Below are 20765 nucleotides of genomic sequence, written 5' to 3'. Positions count from 1 at the left end.
CGGTGTTTTGTCGATCGACCGAAACCGGGTTTTCGACCACTCGTGCATCGATGCTTCATTGCGCTCGAGATATCGTGTTGGTATTTTTTTTTTCTCTCTCTCTCTCCCGCCTGTTTTTCCAGTTGCGGTCACCAGTTTTGTAATATTCCAATAAAAAAGAAAAAAAAGTATACGCGTAACTTACGATCGACGGGCGAACTGTGGCTCCCGTTTTTTCCTACTTCCATCATACTTTCGAACAACTTCTCCGTGATATACCATAATGTACCAGAATCGAAGGAATCTTCGAGTAAACTACTGTAATAATAATAATAATGATGATACTTCCTCTCCATTTCTTAATTACATTTCACGTGTTTCATCGATCGTGTGTATATACAATAAACGGCGGAAGGATTGACCGAAGAGAAAGAGTGTTCGCTCGAAACGAAACGAAAATTGTGAAACGAACATGTCCAGGTCGGTGAAACTGTTGCCGGACGGGAGAACGCTGATAGTCGGGGGCGAGGCTAGCCGACTTAGTATCTGGGATCTGGCCAGCCCAACGCCGAGGATCAAGGCCGAATTAATCTCGGCCGCCCCCGCCTGCTACGCCCTGGCCATCTCCCCGGACTCGAAGGTTTGCTTCAGCTGCTGCAGCGACGGCAGCATCGCCGTCTGGGATCTTCAGAATCAGTCGCTGGTGAGACAGTTCCAAGGCCACACGGACGGCGCCTCGTGCATCGACATCTCGGCGGACGGGTCGAAATTGTGGACCGGCGGGTTGGACAACACGGTCCGCTCGTGGGATCTGAGGGAGGGAAGGCAGCTGAAACAGCACGACTTCACCTCGCAGATATTCTCGCTCGGCTACTGTCCCACGGGGGAATGGCTGGCCGTGGGCATGGAGAACTCGAACGTCGAGGTGTTGCACGCCTCGAATCCGGACAAGTACCAGCTACACCTGCACGAGTCTTGCGTGTTATCGTTGAGATTCGCCTCCTGCGGCAAGTGGTTCGTCTCGACCGGCAAGGATAATTTGCTGAACGCGTGGCGCACGCCTTACGGGGCCTCCATATTCCAGGTAAGCAGATTTTCGCGATTCGAGAATAAATTTCTAGCCTATTCAGATTTCTTATAGTTTTTAGAAACAAAAGAGAAGAGTTTTTTACTTTTAATTCTTGTGTAAAAGAATTTCACTCGAATCATCCACGTTTCCAGTTTGAACTTTTGTTTCGTTCAAAAATTACGAAGCGTGTATATCGTGAAATTACGAATTCTAATTAAATCGAATATTTCACACATTGTTTAAACGTTTATGCTGGGGAGAAAAAGAAAAAAGAAGAATAATCGAAACGTTCGCATTGCCTCACGAACGACACGTCTTTATGCTGTTTTCAGTCCAAGGAATCGTCATCCGTGCTCAGCTGCGATATATCAGCGGACGACAGGTACATCGTTACCGGTTCAGGTGACAAGAAAGCGACCGTCTACGAGGTCATGTATTGAACGAACGACGAAATCCCAACGTCGATCGAACGTATTCATCAGAGCCGAGCAACTATCCACAGCGTGGGTGTACATAATTCTTATACGATATTAACACGAGAGACGTTTGTTGCCCTTGTTCTTGTTATTGTTGTTATTGTTACTCTCGGCGAGAAGAAAGGGTCCGTGCAAAGAAAGAGAGAAAACGAGCCGAACGAACCGGAGTAAAAAAAAAAAAGAAAAGAAAAACAAGAATTCTTTCACCGATCGAATCGCGCAGCCAACGCTCGAGAGATTTTTTGTAAAACATCGACAACGTCGAACGATTTTTAAGATTTTTCGGATAGAAAAGAGATTTGAAATATATAATTATTCGTGACATAGGCGGCGAATAGATTGATAATTTCGTTTCGTGTCCGGATCGTTCTTCTTATTTCGATCGATAATCGCTCGTTAAAAAAAAAAAAGAAAAAAAAGGAAATGAACGTTTTTCATCGAAATCGGACAGTTCGTTCCGCTCGTCGCGCGTACGACCGCCATTTTGGGCGGCTGGATCGCGCTTAAATTTGAATAACGCTGATATTTACGCGCGTTTTTTCCTGTATATTTTGTATATACATATACATAATATTATATATATATATATATATATATACATACGTCAGTCTTTAAGTATACCATGATATTTTTCTACGTCCCCTAAAAGTGAGACGGAAAGCGAGTAATGAAAAAAATAAAAAGCACACACGTACTACACACATACGTACACACACATACACGTATGGAGAATTAAAAATTTGTAAATATTGTCTGGCTTAGAGAATATAACAGAATCGTGATGAGAGAAACGATTAAATAAAAAGTGATACTCGATAACGAACTCGGTGATCCGATTCATTCATTCTCCCTCCCCCAGCTTTGCAACCCTATGAACCGTCATCGAAAAGCAAAAAAAAAAAAAAGAGAGAGGGAGAGAGAGAAAGGGGGGGAAAAACCAGAATATTTACAGGAAAAAAAAGTTCTAAAAAAAAAGGAAAGAGAGAGAGAGAGAGAGAGACAAGAATCAACGAGGAGAAATAGAGTTTCAACGGGAGGGGGAAAAAAAAAAAAAAAAAAAAACCTCATATCCGGAGCGAGTGGGGTTATCGCCCTGGTAGGAGGGTAGGTATGAAATAAAAATCGCGGGCAAATATTATCTCGCCACGGTTGTAATATAAAAACCGATGAACGCGTGGGCGAGACCACTTCGCGCCGCAAACATTCGAAAGCGGTCGAACGGACTAACGAACGCGTGCCGGCACCCGTCACCGAAAATATAAAACAAGAGCCGTCACGCGGCCGCCTGCCCTGGTCCCCGGAGCTTCCGCGCCCATAAACGTGTCAACGTTGGCCAGCGTGGATCGCTACGAAACGATAGAGAGGCGATACAGAGAGAGAGAGCGCACGATACGTTGGCGTCAACAATATTTAGTCACAACGGTGGCGTATCGTGTCGCGAAAATTACGACACCGTTTCGTCGATGCGAAAAAAAAAAAAAAAAGGGAAAAAATGAAAATAAAAAAAAAAAAAACCGGAACCGCATACGTGTCGGACGTGCCGTTTCGTTTCTCGCGTTTCGCGCGATTTCCACGGGAAACGGGAATTGCGGCGTATACCCGCGAAACGAATATGGAAAAAAAAAAAAAAATAGGGGAGGAGAAAAAAAGAGGGGAAGAGAAGAGAGACACGGATTCGACGGACGAGCACGGCGACGCGAAGGGAGAAGGAAGAGAGGAAGGAAGAAAGCGCGCGTGGCAAAATCGTGATCGCTCGGTGGAGAGCCCCGTGCGAATCACGCCACCCGGTAGATAATTAGCGATGCAATCCACGATCGCGGAGCGCATATTCAATGGAAGGTTCATCGGCGTAATGTTATTATAATAGTGGCACGTTTTGCATATGTGACTGGGTAGCTGGTGCGAAGTGGGAACCGAAGTGGACACTGCGTGGGAGGAGGGGCGAGGAACGGGATGGACGAGGGACGAAGCGCGAGGAAAAGGGGTTGCGAGCGATTTTACACGGGCTTTGCCGCACGCCAAGCGTATTTGCATGGTAATGATATGCGGCGCGGCGGGACGGATGGAGTTCCGCCGGTGGCGCTGTTAAAAGTGGTGGGGGAGGGCCAGTCGACCATCGCCGCGTGGAGGGGATGCAGCGGCGCGGGAGTGGGGGGCCAGCCGATGGTATTTCGTGCACAAGTTTTGAATGTCGCGGCTAAATGCATCGGTTATTACGGTTAATTCGGTAAACGGGGAAGCGAACAGCCGGTCGCAGCTTTATTTATTCCCGCTCGCTCGCTCTCTCATTCCTAACCGTTTTATTAGGAAATACATAGAGAAGGCTGTTGCGGCCGCCGCCGCTACTCAACGCCTCTGACTGGTTTCCTCTCCTTTGCGTCATCGCTTTAATCGTTTACATCGGGTAGAGTTTGTTCTGCGGTAAGAGGATTAACGAGTGTGGAGAGTTGTGTGTCCGTTCGATCGTGTCAAACGCGGCGTAACGACTTAATCGACCGGTGCCCGTTCAATCGGCCCGTGAGACGGCCTACCCTGCGATCGTTTTATTTCGTTAGAAACGCCATTTTCCGCGTGGAACGGCAACCGTTGGTGCTCGCCAAGCGGACCGTATTGCATCGCGTGTTCCCAGAAACGGATACGCAGCGGCGCGACGACTTGATCGATCGTGATCGTGCCTGGACACCGTGTAATCTCCATTTTACGCGTAAAAACGGATGGGCAACGGCGGTAATAAGCGGACCGCTATCATTCGGGATCGTTAGCGGTAACTTGAGCTTATCCGAGCCTCCGCTCTGTGTTGTACGCTGCCGCGTCGATGTTCAATTTCGCGGAAACCCGTGTACCTTTTACGCTCGTGTACCGTGTCGTCACGCCTTCCCTCTCGAATCAGCCGGCCGACCGTCACCGTAAAATCGAGGGAAACGTTTCCAGGTTTTTCGTGTTCCATGGTTCGGCTATCTTCACGCTTTGTCGATCCTCGCCTCGTTCCAGACCACCTGAAAGATGAAAAATTTTTCGATCAGTTTTATAAGAATCGGTGGAATGAGCGAGGATTCGAGAGGAGCGAGAGATTCACGAGGATTAAAATTCTAAGGACTGTTGTTTTATTCGGGATTACTTTTTTTTTTTTTGTTTTGTTTTAACGTTTATTCGAAGTCAATTTTACATTCAAAGGGATTTTTATCGTTATTTTATTCATCGCTCCATATAATGTGATACCATATGAATAACGCGTATGAATATTCATGCTGTGCTATAAAGCGCAATGTACGAGTTGCGCGTTTACTTTTATCAGAATTTTAAAATTGTGAATTTAAAAAAAAAAAAAAAATAACAAGCTATTCTTTGCTGGTGCGATACAAATACAATAAAAATACAATAAAAAAAAAAAAAAAAAAAACTGATATTTACCCAAGGTTTTGTCAACGATACGAAAAAAATAAAAGGTATAACGATAAAGACGGATAAGACAGATTAGAAACTTCTAATAACGCAGTTAGTAACTTTGAAAATATCGCGAGACAGCTCCAAAAAAAAAAAAAAAAAGGTGGAAAACACTAGCTTGGCGGCGTTTTCATCGTTGGTAGCTCAAAAAAAAAAAAAAAAAAAAAAAAAACACAAGAACTAAAAGGAGGAGGGGATGGAAAAAAATAGGAGGCGTCGAATGTCGGCCGATTTTTATCCAACCGTACCGCAGGGGACCACCCAAGCGTTGGTAGCGAGCCGACGCGCACGTACACCAGCCGCGACACGGGGAAGCCCCCAATGTCCGAGCTGGCAGGCGGTCAGGCACCCACACTCAAAGCGCTAATTTTCTCTCTGTCCATCGGCGTGGCTCGGTTGTGCGTGCCGCGGCACGGCACGGTGCTCGCACAAACGTGGCAAATTAACAGGCACGCAAATGAGCGAGTTCACGCGCTCGCTTTCGCGTTACCCCGCGCCTCTCCCTCCCTCTCTCTCTCTCTCTCTCCCTCCTTTCACAATTGGACACTAATAAACGCGCCAACGTGTCTCTTCCTCCATCCCTCTCCAACCCTCCCTCGTTCATCCCTTATGCCTTCGCTATTCCACGCCATCCACTCTCTCATCGCTTTGTCTATCCGCCCCCCTCCCTCGACCGCTAACGAACTAGCACTAGTCTCCTCCCCCACTAGTTTCCGCCGCTTTTCTCCTTTCCCACCCGCTTCATAACCCACTCGAGCTTTATCCTACTCCTCCTTTTGCATGCCACCTCCTTCCTCCTCCGTTGTTACTTCCTACCTGCTTGTCTCGCCTACAACGCAGCACCCTTTTCGACTCTGTCTCTGTCGAAAACGTTGCTTCCTCCATCTTCCTCGTCCCTCTTGATGGCCGCAATCTCCCCAGGGGAGAGGAGGGCTCTGTGATATCTGCAAACAAACGAGAGCGCGGCGGGAATATGCACGCGCGAAATATGCACGAGAAAATTACCGGTCTCTGTTAATGCTGTGGAATCGAGACACGCGTCGAAACGTCGTGAATTCTCGCTCGTTCCAAGTCGAGACTCTGTGTAAAGTGTGATTACTCGGATATAAATATGTATATATATATATATGTACATTCTCTCTTCGTTTGTAATCTTTTTATCTCTTTTTTTTTCTCGCGCTTCCTTCCTTCCTTCTTTCCTGTTTTATAGCACTTGGTCGAACCGATTGGCGAAGAAAATCGTTTCTTGGAAAATGCGAAGAGGCGAGTGATATGTAATCTCGCGCGGCGCCAGAGAAAGCTCGAAGATCTTGGGATTCATGGTGATTTGCATGCATTAGAGATCGTCGGGGATTCGAGTCGAGTCGAGAGGTCGAGCGCGGGGAAAAGAAGAGAAAAAGAAACGTTTTCTGCGAACCGATCACGAAACGGTCCCGAGGAAGTCAAAGACACTGCCTCTCTCTTTTTCTTTTTTTTTTTTTTTTTGTACGATCTGAGCGAGTTGACCTTTTAAGGATCGCCTTCCACCCGTGGAATCGATTAACCCGGTGCACCGTCAGGATTTCTTTTCAACTTTCGTTCCAATCTTTGTTTCGTGCGTGATAAATTATTTTCCAATTGGATTTGATTCTTGTACACACCGGCCATTATGTACCTTCGGATAATTACAGTTATGATTATATAACGTTTTGTAAAAGATTATTATTGCAAAGGATAATTAACCGTTATTTTTTAAATTTCCTTCTCTTTTTTCCTTTTTACGTATTCGCTTTTATATTCTTTTTCTAACGATGTAAAATACACTTTGTGATATCCGATAACGCGACTAGATTTTCACATATACGAGTTGGGATGTAGAAGACATAGTAGCCAAAGTCAAAGTTGCCAAAGTGCCATCTAAAAGGTAAAAACTTACTGCGTCAAATTTATCCACGCGTCCTTTTTGTCCGTTATACGCGTAAAACACGTGACAAAGAAAGGGGAACACCCGTATCTGTACGCCGGATCGTTAGAAAAAGAGTCGCAACATGAAAAAAAACAGAGATTACACAATCCATACCCGTGGATCCATACACGCGTATACCGGTGTTTCAGCGGTTTTCTAGCTTGCGTCAGTTTAAAAGTTTCCAAGTAATCTCTCGATTTTTCGGTTACAGAAATCAAATATCGCCGGTTGATCGAGCCCGTTCACACGCGTGTTGAACGACGCGTGCACAAACACGCGCGAGCAGTTGCCCGGAGCGGCGTGTAAACCGCGAAAAGCTGAGGTGACACACGCCCGTGGAAACGTAGCCGAGGCCGCCGATGGCGGTTGTTTTTCCACCGTGTTAATGCAACGACAAAAATTGCTGCGCCCACGGAACCGTGTGTGCGCGTGTCGGAACAACGCGCACGAGCACACCTCGATATTGCGATCCTTGCGTGTCCATAACGCTGAAATTTCGTTTCCCTTCGTTTACCACCCGCCAGGGCACAATGGATTTTCGACTTCCGCTTTTTTACGTTTTCAATACCAACGACGACGAATCGTTTAACGAGCAATCCACACGCGGCGCACACACGAAACGAGATAATTTCTACGCGCCATTTTGCCCCTCTCAACTCGTTCCCAACTTTGTTTCTTCGATTCTTGGATTCGTTTTCAACGAAAATAAAATGTAACGATTTATTCGAATTATATTTTCGATGCAATTGTGGCGCGACTAATAATTACACAACACGTCATCATATAAATTTTATATATATATACTTGTAGTTATTTTATTGCTCGATTACATCTAATAATATCTTGTGAATATTGCAAAATAATAGCCATTACATAGACGTCGAAACGCCCAATACTCATCATCATTACGATCGATATCAGTTTTGATCATGTTTTTTTTTTATTATTATCATTAACTCGTTTCCATTTTATAAATAAAAGATAAAGGAATAATTGCCAAGGGGAGCACAAAAGTCGCACCTAACAAACAACAATGATATACTCGTGTAAAATGAGCAGCTCTTGATTGTATCAATTAGAGGTTGGATTCGGAGATTAAAATCGGCAGAGGAAAACAGTTTTACTTACAGCTCGCAAACACGCGCTCGAAAAGACGAGGAAACGATCTGGGGATTCACGTAAAACGGCAGCTGGCGAAGAATCGTAAACGCAACTAAACATGTGTACCGACATAAAACGTCGCTACACTCTCCCTCTGTGCGCCGCATAAATATACAGGCGCCCCTTTAGCCGATGAGCCGTGGTGCGCTTAAATTTCTCGGTAGCCGGGCCGTAAACGAAACGAGACAGGGAAAAAAGAAATAAGGACGGAGGAAGAAAGAGAGAGAGAGAGAGAGAGAGAGAGAGAGAGAGAGAGAGAGAGAGAGAGAACAGAAAGAACGGCGAAGAAGGAGGAATTTATCGTGCAGGTTTGCCGCGGTGCAGCTGAGTGAATCGGTGCAATTACATGCCAAGGTAATTGCACACGGCGACCGGAGATTTTTATCCTCGCGCCTTACACAAAGAAACCACCTCCCCACCCGGGACTATTCAATTTATTCGTTCTCTTCTCGCGTCTACGATCGCCGGCCAGCCGCAAAAAACTCGCCAACCACTGCCGCTGCTGCTGCCACCACGCTGCTTTTTTCGTTCCAGTTGAAAAATTGCGACACCGTCGCGTACACCGCGGTTTCCCAAAGGCGCGTTCTCTCGCGTGAAATCAAAAGCAGCCTTAAAGTGAATACGAAGGCTGACTTGTAGAGCGTGGTGTGTATATGTAATGTAGGTATCTGAAACTCGCCGGATGGTGGCGTTTTAAGGATAGGATGCGGAGAATCGATAAGGATCGATGATTAACTCTGGTCGATCAAGGTGCATATCGAGCTCTTCTTGTCGAGTTAAACAGAATCGTGATTTACGTAATCGATCGAAGTGAGAATTGTGTAACGATGCTTCTTGTTCGACGACACGCTTCGTTGTCATGGATCAGTTTTGTGATAGATCGAGCGATAGAGTTTGAAATTGGAGGTTATGTTCGTTGTTGTTTTAATTAAAGTGAACGAAAGTTATTTTTTTTCTTTTCGGGATAAAAATTATCACAGTTTTTTCAACGAGATTAATATAAATATAATTTAAAAGTGTTTTATTATTTTTACAAATTATTTTTTTAATTCGTTTTGATCGCCGAATGATAAAATTATCTTAAACCATTCGCCATTAACACCTATATATTTCTAAAAAAGAAAACAATCCACTTTCGAACGTGTGTACAATGATCGCCTCCGTACGTATTACGTATCGTCAACAAATATAAAATAACGTTGCAATACAAAACGAACCCGTTCTCACTTTCGTCATATCTTTAAAAAGCTTTTCAATTCTTGAAAGCTTCGGCACGAAGTAATTACCGCGCCACCCAAGGAGATCGTTAACGCTCCACGTATCAACTCCTCGAACATCCCGTTCACACGGACACACGGAGTGAATATTTTCTTGTCTCGCGCGACCAAAGCCACCTCTTTTCTCTACCCTGTTCCAACAACGAAATACATCCAAAAGAAAAACGAGAAGAAACAAAAGGAAAAAAAAAACCATTCGGTGCACACGCGTAGCGGTAAAAAACAGAGGAAAGAAAAAGAGAAAATAAAGAAGAGGATGAAAGAAGCGGGAGGAAGGGGGGAAAAAGGAAGAGGAGACTAAAGCACAGGCGCGACAGCTCGTTAACGCGTTCTTACGAGCGTTTCGATGATCGATCGGCTCGAAATTAGCGAGATAAGCGAGTATAACATCGACGGGTATCGTCGGTTCGACGATGAGGGTCCAGTGGTGCAACGGGGGGACTGTCTTTGTCTCTTTCGCTTGCCCTCTCTCTATCCCTCTCTCATTTCGGAGGTGTGCACGAGGCGAACGCGGAGGTGGAGGGCATCGGCGGCGGCGGTGGTTATCCAGATAGCAGATAGCCAGGACGGTGGTCTCGTTTGCGGTTTGACCACCCTTGTGGTGCACTGCCCTAACCGCCCCTAACCACCATACCGCACCATCCGCAGCCGCGCGGTGTGTGCAACCGGCGATAATGTCGCCCTTGCCTGCGGCCGATGCATGTCGTTGCACTGGCCACGCTCGAGGCACAAAGTATCCTATACTCCATCTCGTTCTTTCCCACACCTTCCTCCTTTCCTCTACTTTTTTATTCGATTCACCGTAGGCTACTTGCTCCTACTTTTCCCCTCCCCCTTTTTTCCCCACTCTCGTTTTGCTCGTTCCAGGGTCTTTTATTAATTCGTTCGCTTTTTACACTGAAGATGTCTACATTGATTATTTCCTTTTTCTGTACGATGACGGTAAAGAAGAATATATATGGCGGATTTATAGACCGTATATAGGAATAGAATTTGAAGAGGTTTGGATTTAGAAGATAATTCGTTGTCGTCCGAGCTAGAAGTCAAAAAGATTACAACACGTTTTTTTTAAAATTCTTATTTCTGCTTTATAAATTTTATAATCGTAGAATCGGTTAAAATAATTGGAAAATTATTTTAGATAGGACTGTCATAGAAAGAAATGATAATACTTATAATTGGTTTAAAAAAATTTCCAATTAATATATTTAACCTCGATATCTCTTGTATCGCAATCACATATTTCTTTCCATAAAAATGACGAAATAAAAAAATATGAGTTCGCGATACTGGATGATACCGATTAAAACTGACCAACATACCGACTAAACGTCCTACCGGATTATCTGGAAAGTACGACACAAGACAGGTTCATTGGCGGCCATGTTTGACAGGCAGTTTTACACGAACGGTGATACGGACCGATCGGATAAATAAAAGAGACGAGTTAATTATACCGGTCGTCGTGATTCGATATTAATGCGATTCCAGTGGACCATTTACTCGGTGAATAAGTCTAAATACCATTGGTGATCTTAACGAGGTCCTTCCATGAGGCTTGTGCGGTTACGACAACCTAACCTATAAAAGGCAACGTATAACAGGCTCCGCGATAAATGAAAGTGTATCGGTCACTTGTAATGTGAGAAAATATCAAGAGGCAGAAGGGTTCCACGTAACGAGCTATTCGTGTTTTAAGACCCATTTTTCGAGATTACCTCTCGCCACTGGAATTGAGTTTCGAGCGTGCATGCGGGTACGTATTATAAATCATTTTTATCGATTTATATTTTAATTGAAGAGTTTGATGATTTTAATAATTTAATACTTATTAATTAATAATTTAAATTGTTTGAAAAATTTTGTCCATGCAACGTCTTAAACATTGAGAATTATTTTACGTTTGATCGTTTTACGACTTAACCTCAATTTTTTAAGAATATAAATTGTTTAAATGAGATTGATCGAAAGTTTAAAATTAATGTATAAAAAAGATCCCTTCGTATAAATTCAGTATATATTCCAAGAGAATCGTATTTGAACGAAATATTAATTTCATAATAAAAGTATGAAGATTCTTGATTTCTTTCGTTAAGATTCATCAAGACGAAGTCGGTCAGACGATTTCGAATTTTCAATGTTAAAAAGTTGTTCCTTTTTTTTCTTTTCTTTTTCTTTTTTTTTTTTTTTTTTTTTTTTATATAAAAGAAAAGGAATCAACGTAATTGTGGCTAGTACTCTACTGCTTTTTAAGCTCGGTTTCTTCTGAAAAGCGCTGAATTCGCTCTTGATTATCCTTTGTCAGCGCTCCTTTTCTTAACTTGTTAACTAGGTCGTCTTTTAGACAGAAACTCCTTTTAACACGGAATGAAAAATTAACAAAGACGGATTAATTTTAGTTAAATCGACCTCTTATCTTTTGTAAAAAGAAAAGATATAAAAAAGTACAAATATAAATGTAAACATAAAAATTATTTTTAATTAAGTGATCTCTTCGATCTTTGTAAAAATAAGTATAGAAATAAATATAAATATAATATACTGCATAATATATATAATCTAGAGAAAATATAATGTTAAAAACGATGCGTTAAAAACAAAGAATCCGTAGAAAATAAATTATTAAATTTAAAATAATAGCAAGTGGAATAACGAGTTAACTTGTCTTTAACAGTTAACAGGTTAAGTTTGTGTACCAGTCGAACAACTTTATACTTACGTTCGAGATTTCCGTTATACAAGGAAGGAAAGGATGGTATAAGCCACAACCACATAACATGATTCTTTGTACAGGAATATATATATATATATATATATTATAAAGAAAAAAATATTATTATTGAATAAATTATATCCTATTTTTAAAAAAATAAATCAATAAATGTTATCATTATAAATCATCGTTGACTTATTGCGAGTTATATATTATTTCAAGAAAAGTATTTTCCTCACCTTATGGCATTCCTATGGCATTTCTATATCCATAAATACAAAATGATTTTATTTCTAATGCTTATATTTTTTCGTGAACTTCTTTCGATAACACGAACGTTACAGATTTATTCATGAATAATTTCCTGGATAAAATTCATGATTCATTACGTACGAATGAATTTTAGAACTTTACTCATTATTCGAAATAAAATTTGACTAACTTTGCCTCACAGTCAGAAATTAATCCCTTTTTGAAGCAGCATGACCAAATCCCAAGATTTTCCGCATTTATAGTCATATTAGGCGAAGTTGGATGAGTAGGTAATTTAAATTCAACTTGTTTTTCTAGATGAAATGAATCCTCTTATACAATGTATCAATCTCCACTTGCATAATAATTTATATACTAATAAATAACATCGATCAATTTACAAATTTCAAATTCTAAACTGCATATACACGTTTGCAATAGATATTCAAAACTAAAATATCAATTACATCCAAATTTTGATTCAAAGATACTTACTAGAGAGTAAGTAATCATGAAAGTAGCGTTTCCAAGATTTGAGTAATAAAGAAAAACAGAAAATAAAAAATAAATACGCAATAATTCAAGAGATGTATAGTAAACGTGTTAAGAATACATACAGCAATAAACATGGATGCATGTGCCAACTAACTATGCGAAATTTCCGTTTCCCTTCGATTCACTTAGATATACAATTCAAAAAGAAGTGGGGGATTCATCCAAGAAAGGAAAACAAGTGGGAACTTGATTCAGGCTTACGGGCTCGATTCACTATTTCCGTTCGAATGATCGGCCGGTCGTTTACGAGGTGACTAGCCAACGAGAGGAAATGCTTCTACGATGCGAATCATCGGCAACCGATGGCCAGATCTCTGTGTGAATTCGCACGTGTGCGTATATATGCTCATATATGTATATATATATACATATATATATATATATGAGTGTACATATACACACGATTGAATACGTGTATACGCACAGACGGAGAGCGAGGCGTAGTGTAACCGCACGTGTGTACACTTTACATATGTATACCTTGCACACGACGTATGTACACTGCGTAACGCCTATACGACAGCGGGCCGCGCCTAACGAACCGAAATGAATACCTACCAGTAGTCGTCGCGTGTGTGTATATGTACATATACATATCTATCTGTGTAGACACGCGGCGAAGACAGTAGTATCACACGGTACACGCGAACACGTGTCTCCGTAGAGAATGAGAAGAGAGCAGCTCGCTTAATGCACAGGCATTAACGCTAATTGATGGATTGTTTTTAATATTTAACGCTTCGTTTCTCCTCCTTTTCCCCTCTTCTTCTCCTGCTGACGTTTTTTATTTGCTACTTCTTTTTCTTCATATTTTACTATCTCTCTCTTGCTTACATCATATATGGAGCAAACAGTTCGGTCCCACTCCGTATCTTCTCCACTGACCACGTCCTACGCGTCCTAGCTTCGAATATCGTGTACAATACACACACATTGCGCCGGTCCAACGTGTATATATTCGTAGTAGGTATATAGTAGTATGCGTGTATTGCACAAAGCAGCACGTCGGCGACCGAAGAGAGCTTGACGACGATGACGACGACGACGACGACGACGACGACGACGACGACGTAGCAGCGGCGACGAAGACAACGGAGACGAGTACGACGACGTCGGAACAACACGATCATTCGCGTATATAGCGAGAGAAGATCGAAGGAGAGTGAGAAAGAGGGGGGAGGGGGGGAGGAGGCGGGAAAGGAGAAAGATGGAAGAGAAGCCTGTGAGATAGCCGTGCAGCCGACACATACGGTAGTCGCAGATCGGCGAGGCAGACAAGGGACTCGAGCAAGCAAAATGGAGGGCAGGCGAGCGTGGAATATAAAAGGAGGAACGTGAATTCATATCTCGTCCGGGGGATCTCGCTGCTTTGCTGCTGAGAGACTGTTTTCGTGGGACGGAGAGAGAAATCAGCGAGCGCGAGCGATGAAGGGAGACGGAACGGGAGAGAAAAGGGTGAGAAGGATGAAAGAGAAAGAAGGATTGAAGAGCCGAGAGGCAAGGAAAGACTGCGAGAAGGAGAATGAGAGACTCGAGAACAGCCGGCCGTGGTTGCTATCGTATCTGTCACGAGTGCGACGATGACGTTCGAATATCTCAACGATAGAGAAACAAGGAAGGAATAAGGTTGCGGTATAAGCGGAACGGAAACGGCAATCTGTTCGTGATAAGTAGGACGAGGACAGACGATTCAGTCCGCGTGGAGTTGGTGTCGAAAGGGCGCAAGAACGGACCAATCGGCGTGCACCACCGACCAATCAAATCGCGAGTTACGAATCCACGCTTGACTACTATATACGTAGTCTCATCTCTCACCCGGGCCAGTCGTTCCCGAACCACGCAAGGAGGTAGTCTCTTTTGTCTCGCGGAGCTGTGAATACACGATGCGTATACACAATGGTCCCTGCTAAGGGTACCGCCGTGTACTCTGCCGTGTAGGCAGGTGAGAAAGTACGGAGAAAGAGGAAGGGAGGGAGAGGAGGGATAGTAAGAGAGCTGGGTACAAAATTCCCCGAGTATTCACCGGTATTACCATATAACGTGTGGTTTTTCGACTAGGTTTTTAGAGAGCGTTCCACGCCACGATGATAAAACCGTGCACAGATTAGTTCCGATTCTCTGGCATCGCGCGGCTGTTTGTAGCGAGTGTAAAATTATTCGTTGACCACTTCATCCGGAGTTGCCTTTTATTTTTCGAAACGCTTCGTTAATATTTTATTTCTAATTTAGATTTTTCGATTTTTAATTTATTGTATTTATTTATTTATTTTTTTTTTTTCCCTACCTAAGATTAAACGGGATCATTTTTTTCGATCGATAGATTTCTTGTAAAACAAGCATTTATAATAATCGACATTCATATTCTATAGTAATGCATGTTTATAATTGACCCGACAATGGTGAATTGTAATTTTATCGGTCTTAATACGATTACTCTTTGTGTTAACAACCATATTCTCTTCGAATGACGAATGTAGTATCCATTAGTACAGTTGTGTTCAAAAAATGTAAAACTGGTGAAAAAAAATTTATTCACAATTTATTGAGGTTATCGTTAATTGAAACACATGTCTTTTTTTTCGTTAACGTGTATTTCGACACATGGTATTTGACTACTCCACGTTGTTCCAACAAATGATTGTTTTGTTATATCGTGGATATCTTTAGGAAACATATGATATAATGTCAAATCACATACCTGTTTCAACATTAAGATTAAATTCTTTAACTTATTAGTCATTATTTAATGAGCAATTCTCCCGTCATGTTAACAATTAACAAATTAACAATTCTTTATTACATTTTTGTTTATTTTATTACATTGTTGTTGCAGTTTTGCTAATGATAATGCATTCTGCAAATAAATGTTCGATAAACGCATTCCTTCTTGCGTACTCCGATAAATCCGATTAATTACAAGGTTTGTTTCCATTATCTTATGTTCATTTCCTTATCTTCGAATCATTTCCCGAACGAATTTTCTCTACCACAAATATAAAATTATTTTCAAAAAAAAAACAAGATAATACATAACGCACACACAACCAAGATTATTATTTACCATTCAAAATGAAGAGAAGATCTTTCTGCAAATTATCCAGTTACAACTACAGAAGAGCAGAGAAGAAGAATAATAGAGAAGGAGAATAATAGAAAAACGAAAGAAAAAAGAGAAATTGATAAATAAATTGTGTGAAGAGGTAAGAGAAGAAGAAAGAGAAAGAAAGATAGAAAATTATGACTAGAAAAGAAAGGGAAGAAAATGAGGAAAGATGACAATAGAGAAAAAAGAAGAGATAACAAAAGTGATAACAAAACAGGGGAGATGATAAAACAGAATAACGAAAAAAAAAAATAAGGATAACTAAACAAGACGAGGAATGAGAATGCCAGAGAAGATAGGAGTAGAAGAATGGACAAAGAATGAGGAAAATGATGAAGAATAAGGACGAGAAAAGAAAAAGGGAGAGGAAAAAAGAAGAACGATTAGAAAAGATGAGAAAAAATGATTACAATAAAAGAGAAGAAATGATAAAATAAAACAGCGGAAAGAAAGATGGACGACAAAGGAGACCGTGCGATGAAAATGCCGAAGAAAATGAAAAGAAAATGGTAACAAAGAGAGAGGAGAAGAAATAATAAGAAACAATAATAATTAAAGTAATCAGAAATATTAATAATTTCACATCATATAATGAAATTCGCGATAAATAACAGCGATAAGATAAAAAAAGATCCTTATAAAAGGATTAAATTCATGATAATTAATGCTCGAATTTTTTTCTCGATAGCCTAACATCCGTACACGCTTCCCGTATTATATAAACACGGCTCTTAAGTACACTTACTCTCAACCATATATCCTGTCCCAAAACCGAGCATAACGACCCCTCTTAATATCACCCCTCCGCTACATACTTGCCTCCTGGTAGATACACAAACGTGAAATCCTTCGTCCCCGCCCTACGAATTCATTAGTACCTGCAGAGGTAGTAGCAGTATTCACGCGATTGATACGGGGCAGCATCCGGATTAAATACACGCGAGTCGTTCGAGAAACACCTTCGCTCGCTTAAACCGCCGGCCTATGCGTGGAAACGGAAGACGCTCGTGTTAAACGTACGGTATAATCGGTATTTAGACGCGTGTTCGAACCGCGCGTTAGGTGTTTCACATCCGGTTTCGAACGGCGACTTTCGATTCTCACGTGTTCTCGAGGAGGTATACGAAACAGGCACGCAGGTATACGAATCGCTTGGCCGCTTACTTAAGCCAAGCCTAACGAGCGTTTCTAAGAGGCTTCGTCTCGAGAGATGTTTTCTCGGGGAATTAGCGCGCTTTAAACCGTTTACGGGCAGATTACAGGTGACTATCGGGGGCGAATACGTTTTCAGGGCGGAAACGCTTTTCCTTCGCTTCACGATCGGGCCAGGGATCGTGGTATTGCCGATTGGCCAGGTTTTCTTTTGTCTTCCGTTTAGCTAGCTTTCAGGTGAAAGTTTGTATTACCTACCTCAGTTATTCGAGTTATTATTCGTTCTCGTACTTGAAATTTTAGGTTATTTATTTCGAGTATTAATTAACGAGTTATTTCGGCACGGAATATACGGATTTAGAAATCAGGTACGTGCGTGACGAGTAGTTTCTTAAAATTGAAAAGGGGTAGTAAATTTTTCTGAAATTTCACTCACTTCTTTTTTCAATAATTCTTCTAACTCGAATTATTCTATCCTGTTATCGCGCTGCTTCATTCCCGTCCATATGGTATGCTATTCGTTAAAAGATTCGTATTTATTTAACTTTAAGAAACACTAAGAAATTATGATAAATTTCGTTTCACGAGGAAACGAGAAATCTACTTATGTACAAAGGGTTAAAAGAATCCTCTTTGAAGATTAAAAGCAGTTTCTTCTTCGAAAGATGGGGGAGAGAGAGAGAGAGAGAGCAGTAAGCGGTGGTAAGCTTGATGGCTGCAATGTTATCACCGTAATGGACGGCTGGCCCACAAAAGTTTAACATCACCGGATGCCACTAAGAGAAAAGACTTTCGTTTGTAATCTACAAAGATCACGGCTGCATAATATGAGCGTGCTGACCGCAAACTAGAACTTGAGTACTCCATTTGCGAATATTCTTCTTCGGGTTCTTAAAAGTTTCCAAAGCGAAGGACGGCCGTAGTAGTAGCAGCGACAGCAGCGGCAAACCTTGTACAGTAAAATGTTTGTTCTTCGTCCTAAATTCGGATTTAAAAGATTAGAAGAGAATGTGGTTGAAAGGTTAAGAATATAATAGAGAAGATTTTTATATTAGATTTGTGGTGTTAGATAGATCTATGATAGATAGATTGTACATTTACATTTCTAGTTACATTTCTATTTCTATTATTATATATTTATATATCTATTAAAACGAAATAAAATTTTTAGGAAAAATCGTAACATTAGCTTGTTTGAGAAATTAGCGCACTTATTTTTAATTTCGAATTACTTTTATCGTCGCTACTTCGATTTTTTGAAATAAAAATCGTACAATTTTTGTTATCCTTGTAAACCGATATAAAATAAAAGAAAAGTTTATTTGTTTTAATTTCTAATTATTTTTATTGTTTATTTTATTTCATTTTTTTTTTTTTTTTTTTTTAATGAAAACTGTGCAATTTTTGTAAATCGATACCTATGAAATAAAATAAAACGAATTTATTTATTCCAATCTCCAATTATCTTTATTATTGCTATTTTATTTTTTTAAATAAAAAAAATCGTACGATCTTTTTTCTTTCTTTTTTTTTTTTTTTTCCATTATTATTATTTTACAACCTCCAGTAAAGAACGAAAGGTAACAAATTTAATAACCCATTCATTCATTACAGCCTGTCTGGAAAAAAAATTGTTTGTAATAGCAATTTAAATGCAAACCTTTTTCCCATGTCTCGTTTCGTAACTGTGAAATCAACTTAATTGACGTGTTTGCGTCTTCGAGCACATTATTTTGGAGGCTGGTATTGTTACAAGTTGTCTAGCTCTCTTCCTTATGACTGCCTCTAAACACGTCATCGATGACTGCGCGAGAAACTGAAACAGCGAAAGAGAAAACGATCTTGAGCAACGAATGTGAAATCGTCGAATTTATTTAAAACTCACGAATCTCCTCGAATCTTGCGTTCCACACACATCCATTCTGTTATTCTCATTCGGAACCCTTGAATGTGACAAATTGCAAATATGCTTGGCGCTCTTGGATCGGAGCCACGCGTTAAAAGTACATCTACTACGCCTTCTTGCAAAACGCGTGTTTCCTCCGTCGATGATATACCGTTCGATCGATACGTCGAATTCAGAGCGTCGAATCGATTTTGCGAATGGATCGATTCTGCTTTTTTCCTTTTTTTTTTTTTTTTTGCACTTGATCCATTCGTTTTCAGTTTCGATTTTCAGCCGAGCGTGAAAAGAAATATTGATTATAATTTTTTACGTGAGAATTATTTTTGTTTAAAACGGGAGGGAAAACATATATTTGGTATTTTAATATAAATCCATATCTGGATTAAATCCATTGAAAAATAAAAACATTTACGCTGTGTGTTTTAAAAAATTTTTTCGAAAAAAAAAAAAAAGAGATTGATATTAATGGGTTAATCAAATTGTACGATGAAATATTTAAAATTCGACGATATTTACATTACGTCTCTTTAATACGTTTTAGAAGAAATTTTACCGGATGTTGTTATATTATTTGTATTAAAACTCGTCTGGAAATAAATTACAATACAATCATAGTTTTAAATTATTAATAGTCTGAAATTTATTCACGCCGTTCGTCTGTTCAACAAAATTTCATCACTTCATTGTTTGATGTGTCGTAGATATCGCAGCTATAATTCAGTAGTTACAAACGGGCAATCTAGCTCCTCGTGTACCAATAGAAAAGGAACAAATTTACAAGATATTTTCGTAATGAATTTGAAGCAGTAAATACTAACCGAGTAAACTGCTAATAAGCAACATTTATCAGAGGAAATTTGCAAATTATCGAACGATAGTACGATATTTCTTCGACGTTTCAACTTCTTTTTACGGTAAATTTTAATATTAAGAAAAAAAAAAAAAAAACATTATAATTCGCTGTAATCGCATTAATCGCACACCAGATAATTTGACAAGAGTTATTCTCGAGTGGTTGGACTCGATTCAAAATTACAAGCTCAAATATACTGTTTAACTAAAGATACTATGAATATCATCGGCCAAAGCGTTTATCAAGAACCGGCGAAGCAATGACTCATCCTCTAATGGTAGCCAATAAATTTGCTCTTCCGTTCTCATTCTTCACGTTACATGTTAAATACAATTATTTACACTCTCTCGTTCTCTCTCAATCGCTTCGCCCACGATGGATCAACGATTTTTTTCTGTTCCAACTGAATTTTCGTTATTTCGATATTATTTTGATATTTGAAGAGAGAAAAAAAAAAAAAAAAAAAGAAAATAGAATTCATTATTTCTTTTCACCCTACAATCTTATGCGCATGCGAAAAAAAATTTCAAAACAGAGCGAAATTGGAAAAGTGCGCTTGCGAAGAAGGAGGCGGAAATCCGATATTTATTTTAAACTCGACTTCAAATTTTTCCTCCTCGTCCTGCCTTGCATTCACGCGTTCCCCGGCAAAAAGCTCCGCCGCAGAGCACCGTCTAAGCACTCTTCTCCCCCGCGGATGGCGTGTGCGCGTGCTTATAAATTATCAGCGAGCGGGTATCGCGGCAACAAGCGCGTATTATCTCGAGGCGAACACTGCTCGGAGGCTCCTCTCTCTCTCTCTCTCTCTCTCCCTGGAGCCGCGTTTCCATCGACGCGGTCCGGTTTTATCAATCGTGCCGCGACCACGACCACGAACGAC

General features: G+C 40.7%; 1 protein-coding gene and 1 long non-coding RNA gene across 5 annotated transcripts in view; one reads left to right on the top strand and one right to left on the bottom strand.

The window, feature by feature from the left end:
- The window catches only part of LOC100863717 (protein groucho), a 67976-nt gene extending 55728 nt beyond the window's left edge, over positions 1–12248 (top strand). For 3 of the 4 annotated variants that reach the window (XR_015292942.1, XR_015292941.1, XR_015292943.1), the window contains 3 exons: positions 460–1063; positions 1381–11107; positions 12026–12248. Coding sequence is in view for 1 of the 4 variants with exons in the window: in XM_086911098.1 (XP_086767224.1) it covers positions 460–1063; positions 1381–1488 (712 nt within the window). In the remaining 3 variants the exon portion in view is untranslated. Of the gene's footprint in view, positions 1–459; positions 1064–1380 lie in introns of all 4 variants that reach the window. The other variant, XM_086911098.1, reaches the window with a different exon arrangement.
- Positions 12249–16282: 4034 nt separating this feature from the next.
- Positions 16283–19502, bottom strand: LOC147657106 (uncharacterized). The gene is made up of 3 exons (XR_015293067.1): positions 19012–19502; positions 18787–18942; positions 16283–18104 (listed from the first exon to the last, which is right to left on the bottom strand). It is a non-coding gene; the product is annotated as an uncharacterized LOC147657106 (long non-coding RNA).
- Positions 19503–20765: the final 1263 nt, after the last annotated feature.

The sequence above is a fragment of the Apis florea genome, unplaced genomic scaffold (genome assembly GCF_048593485.1).
Source record: "Apis florea isolate Af1SG1 unplaced genomic scaffold, ASM4859348v1 contig_3203_pilon, whole genome shotgun sequence".
Lineage (NCBI taxonomy): Eukaryota > Metazoa > Arthropoda > Insecta > Hymenoptera > Apidae > Apis > Apis florea.
Note: the sequence above shows the minus strand (reverse complement) of the source record. Positions and strands in the feature narration are given on the sequence as shown.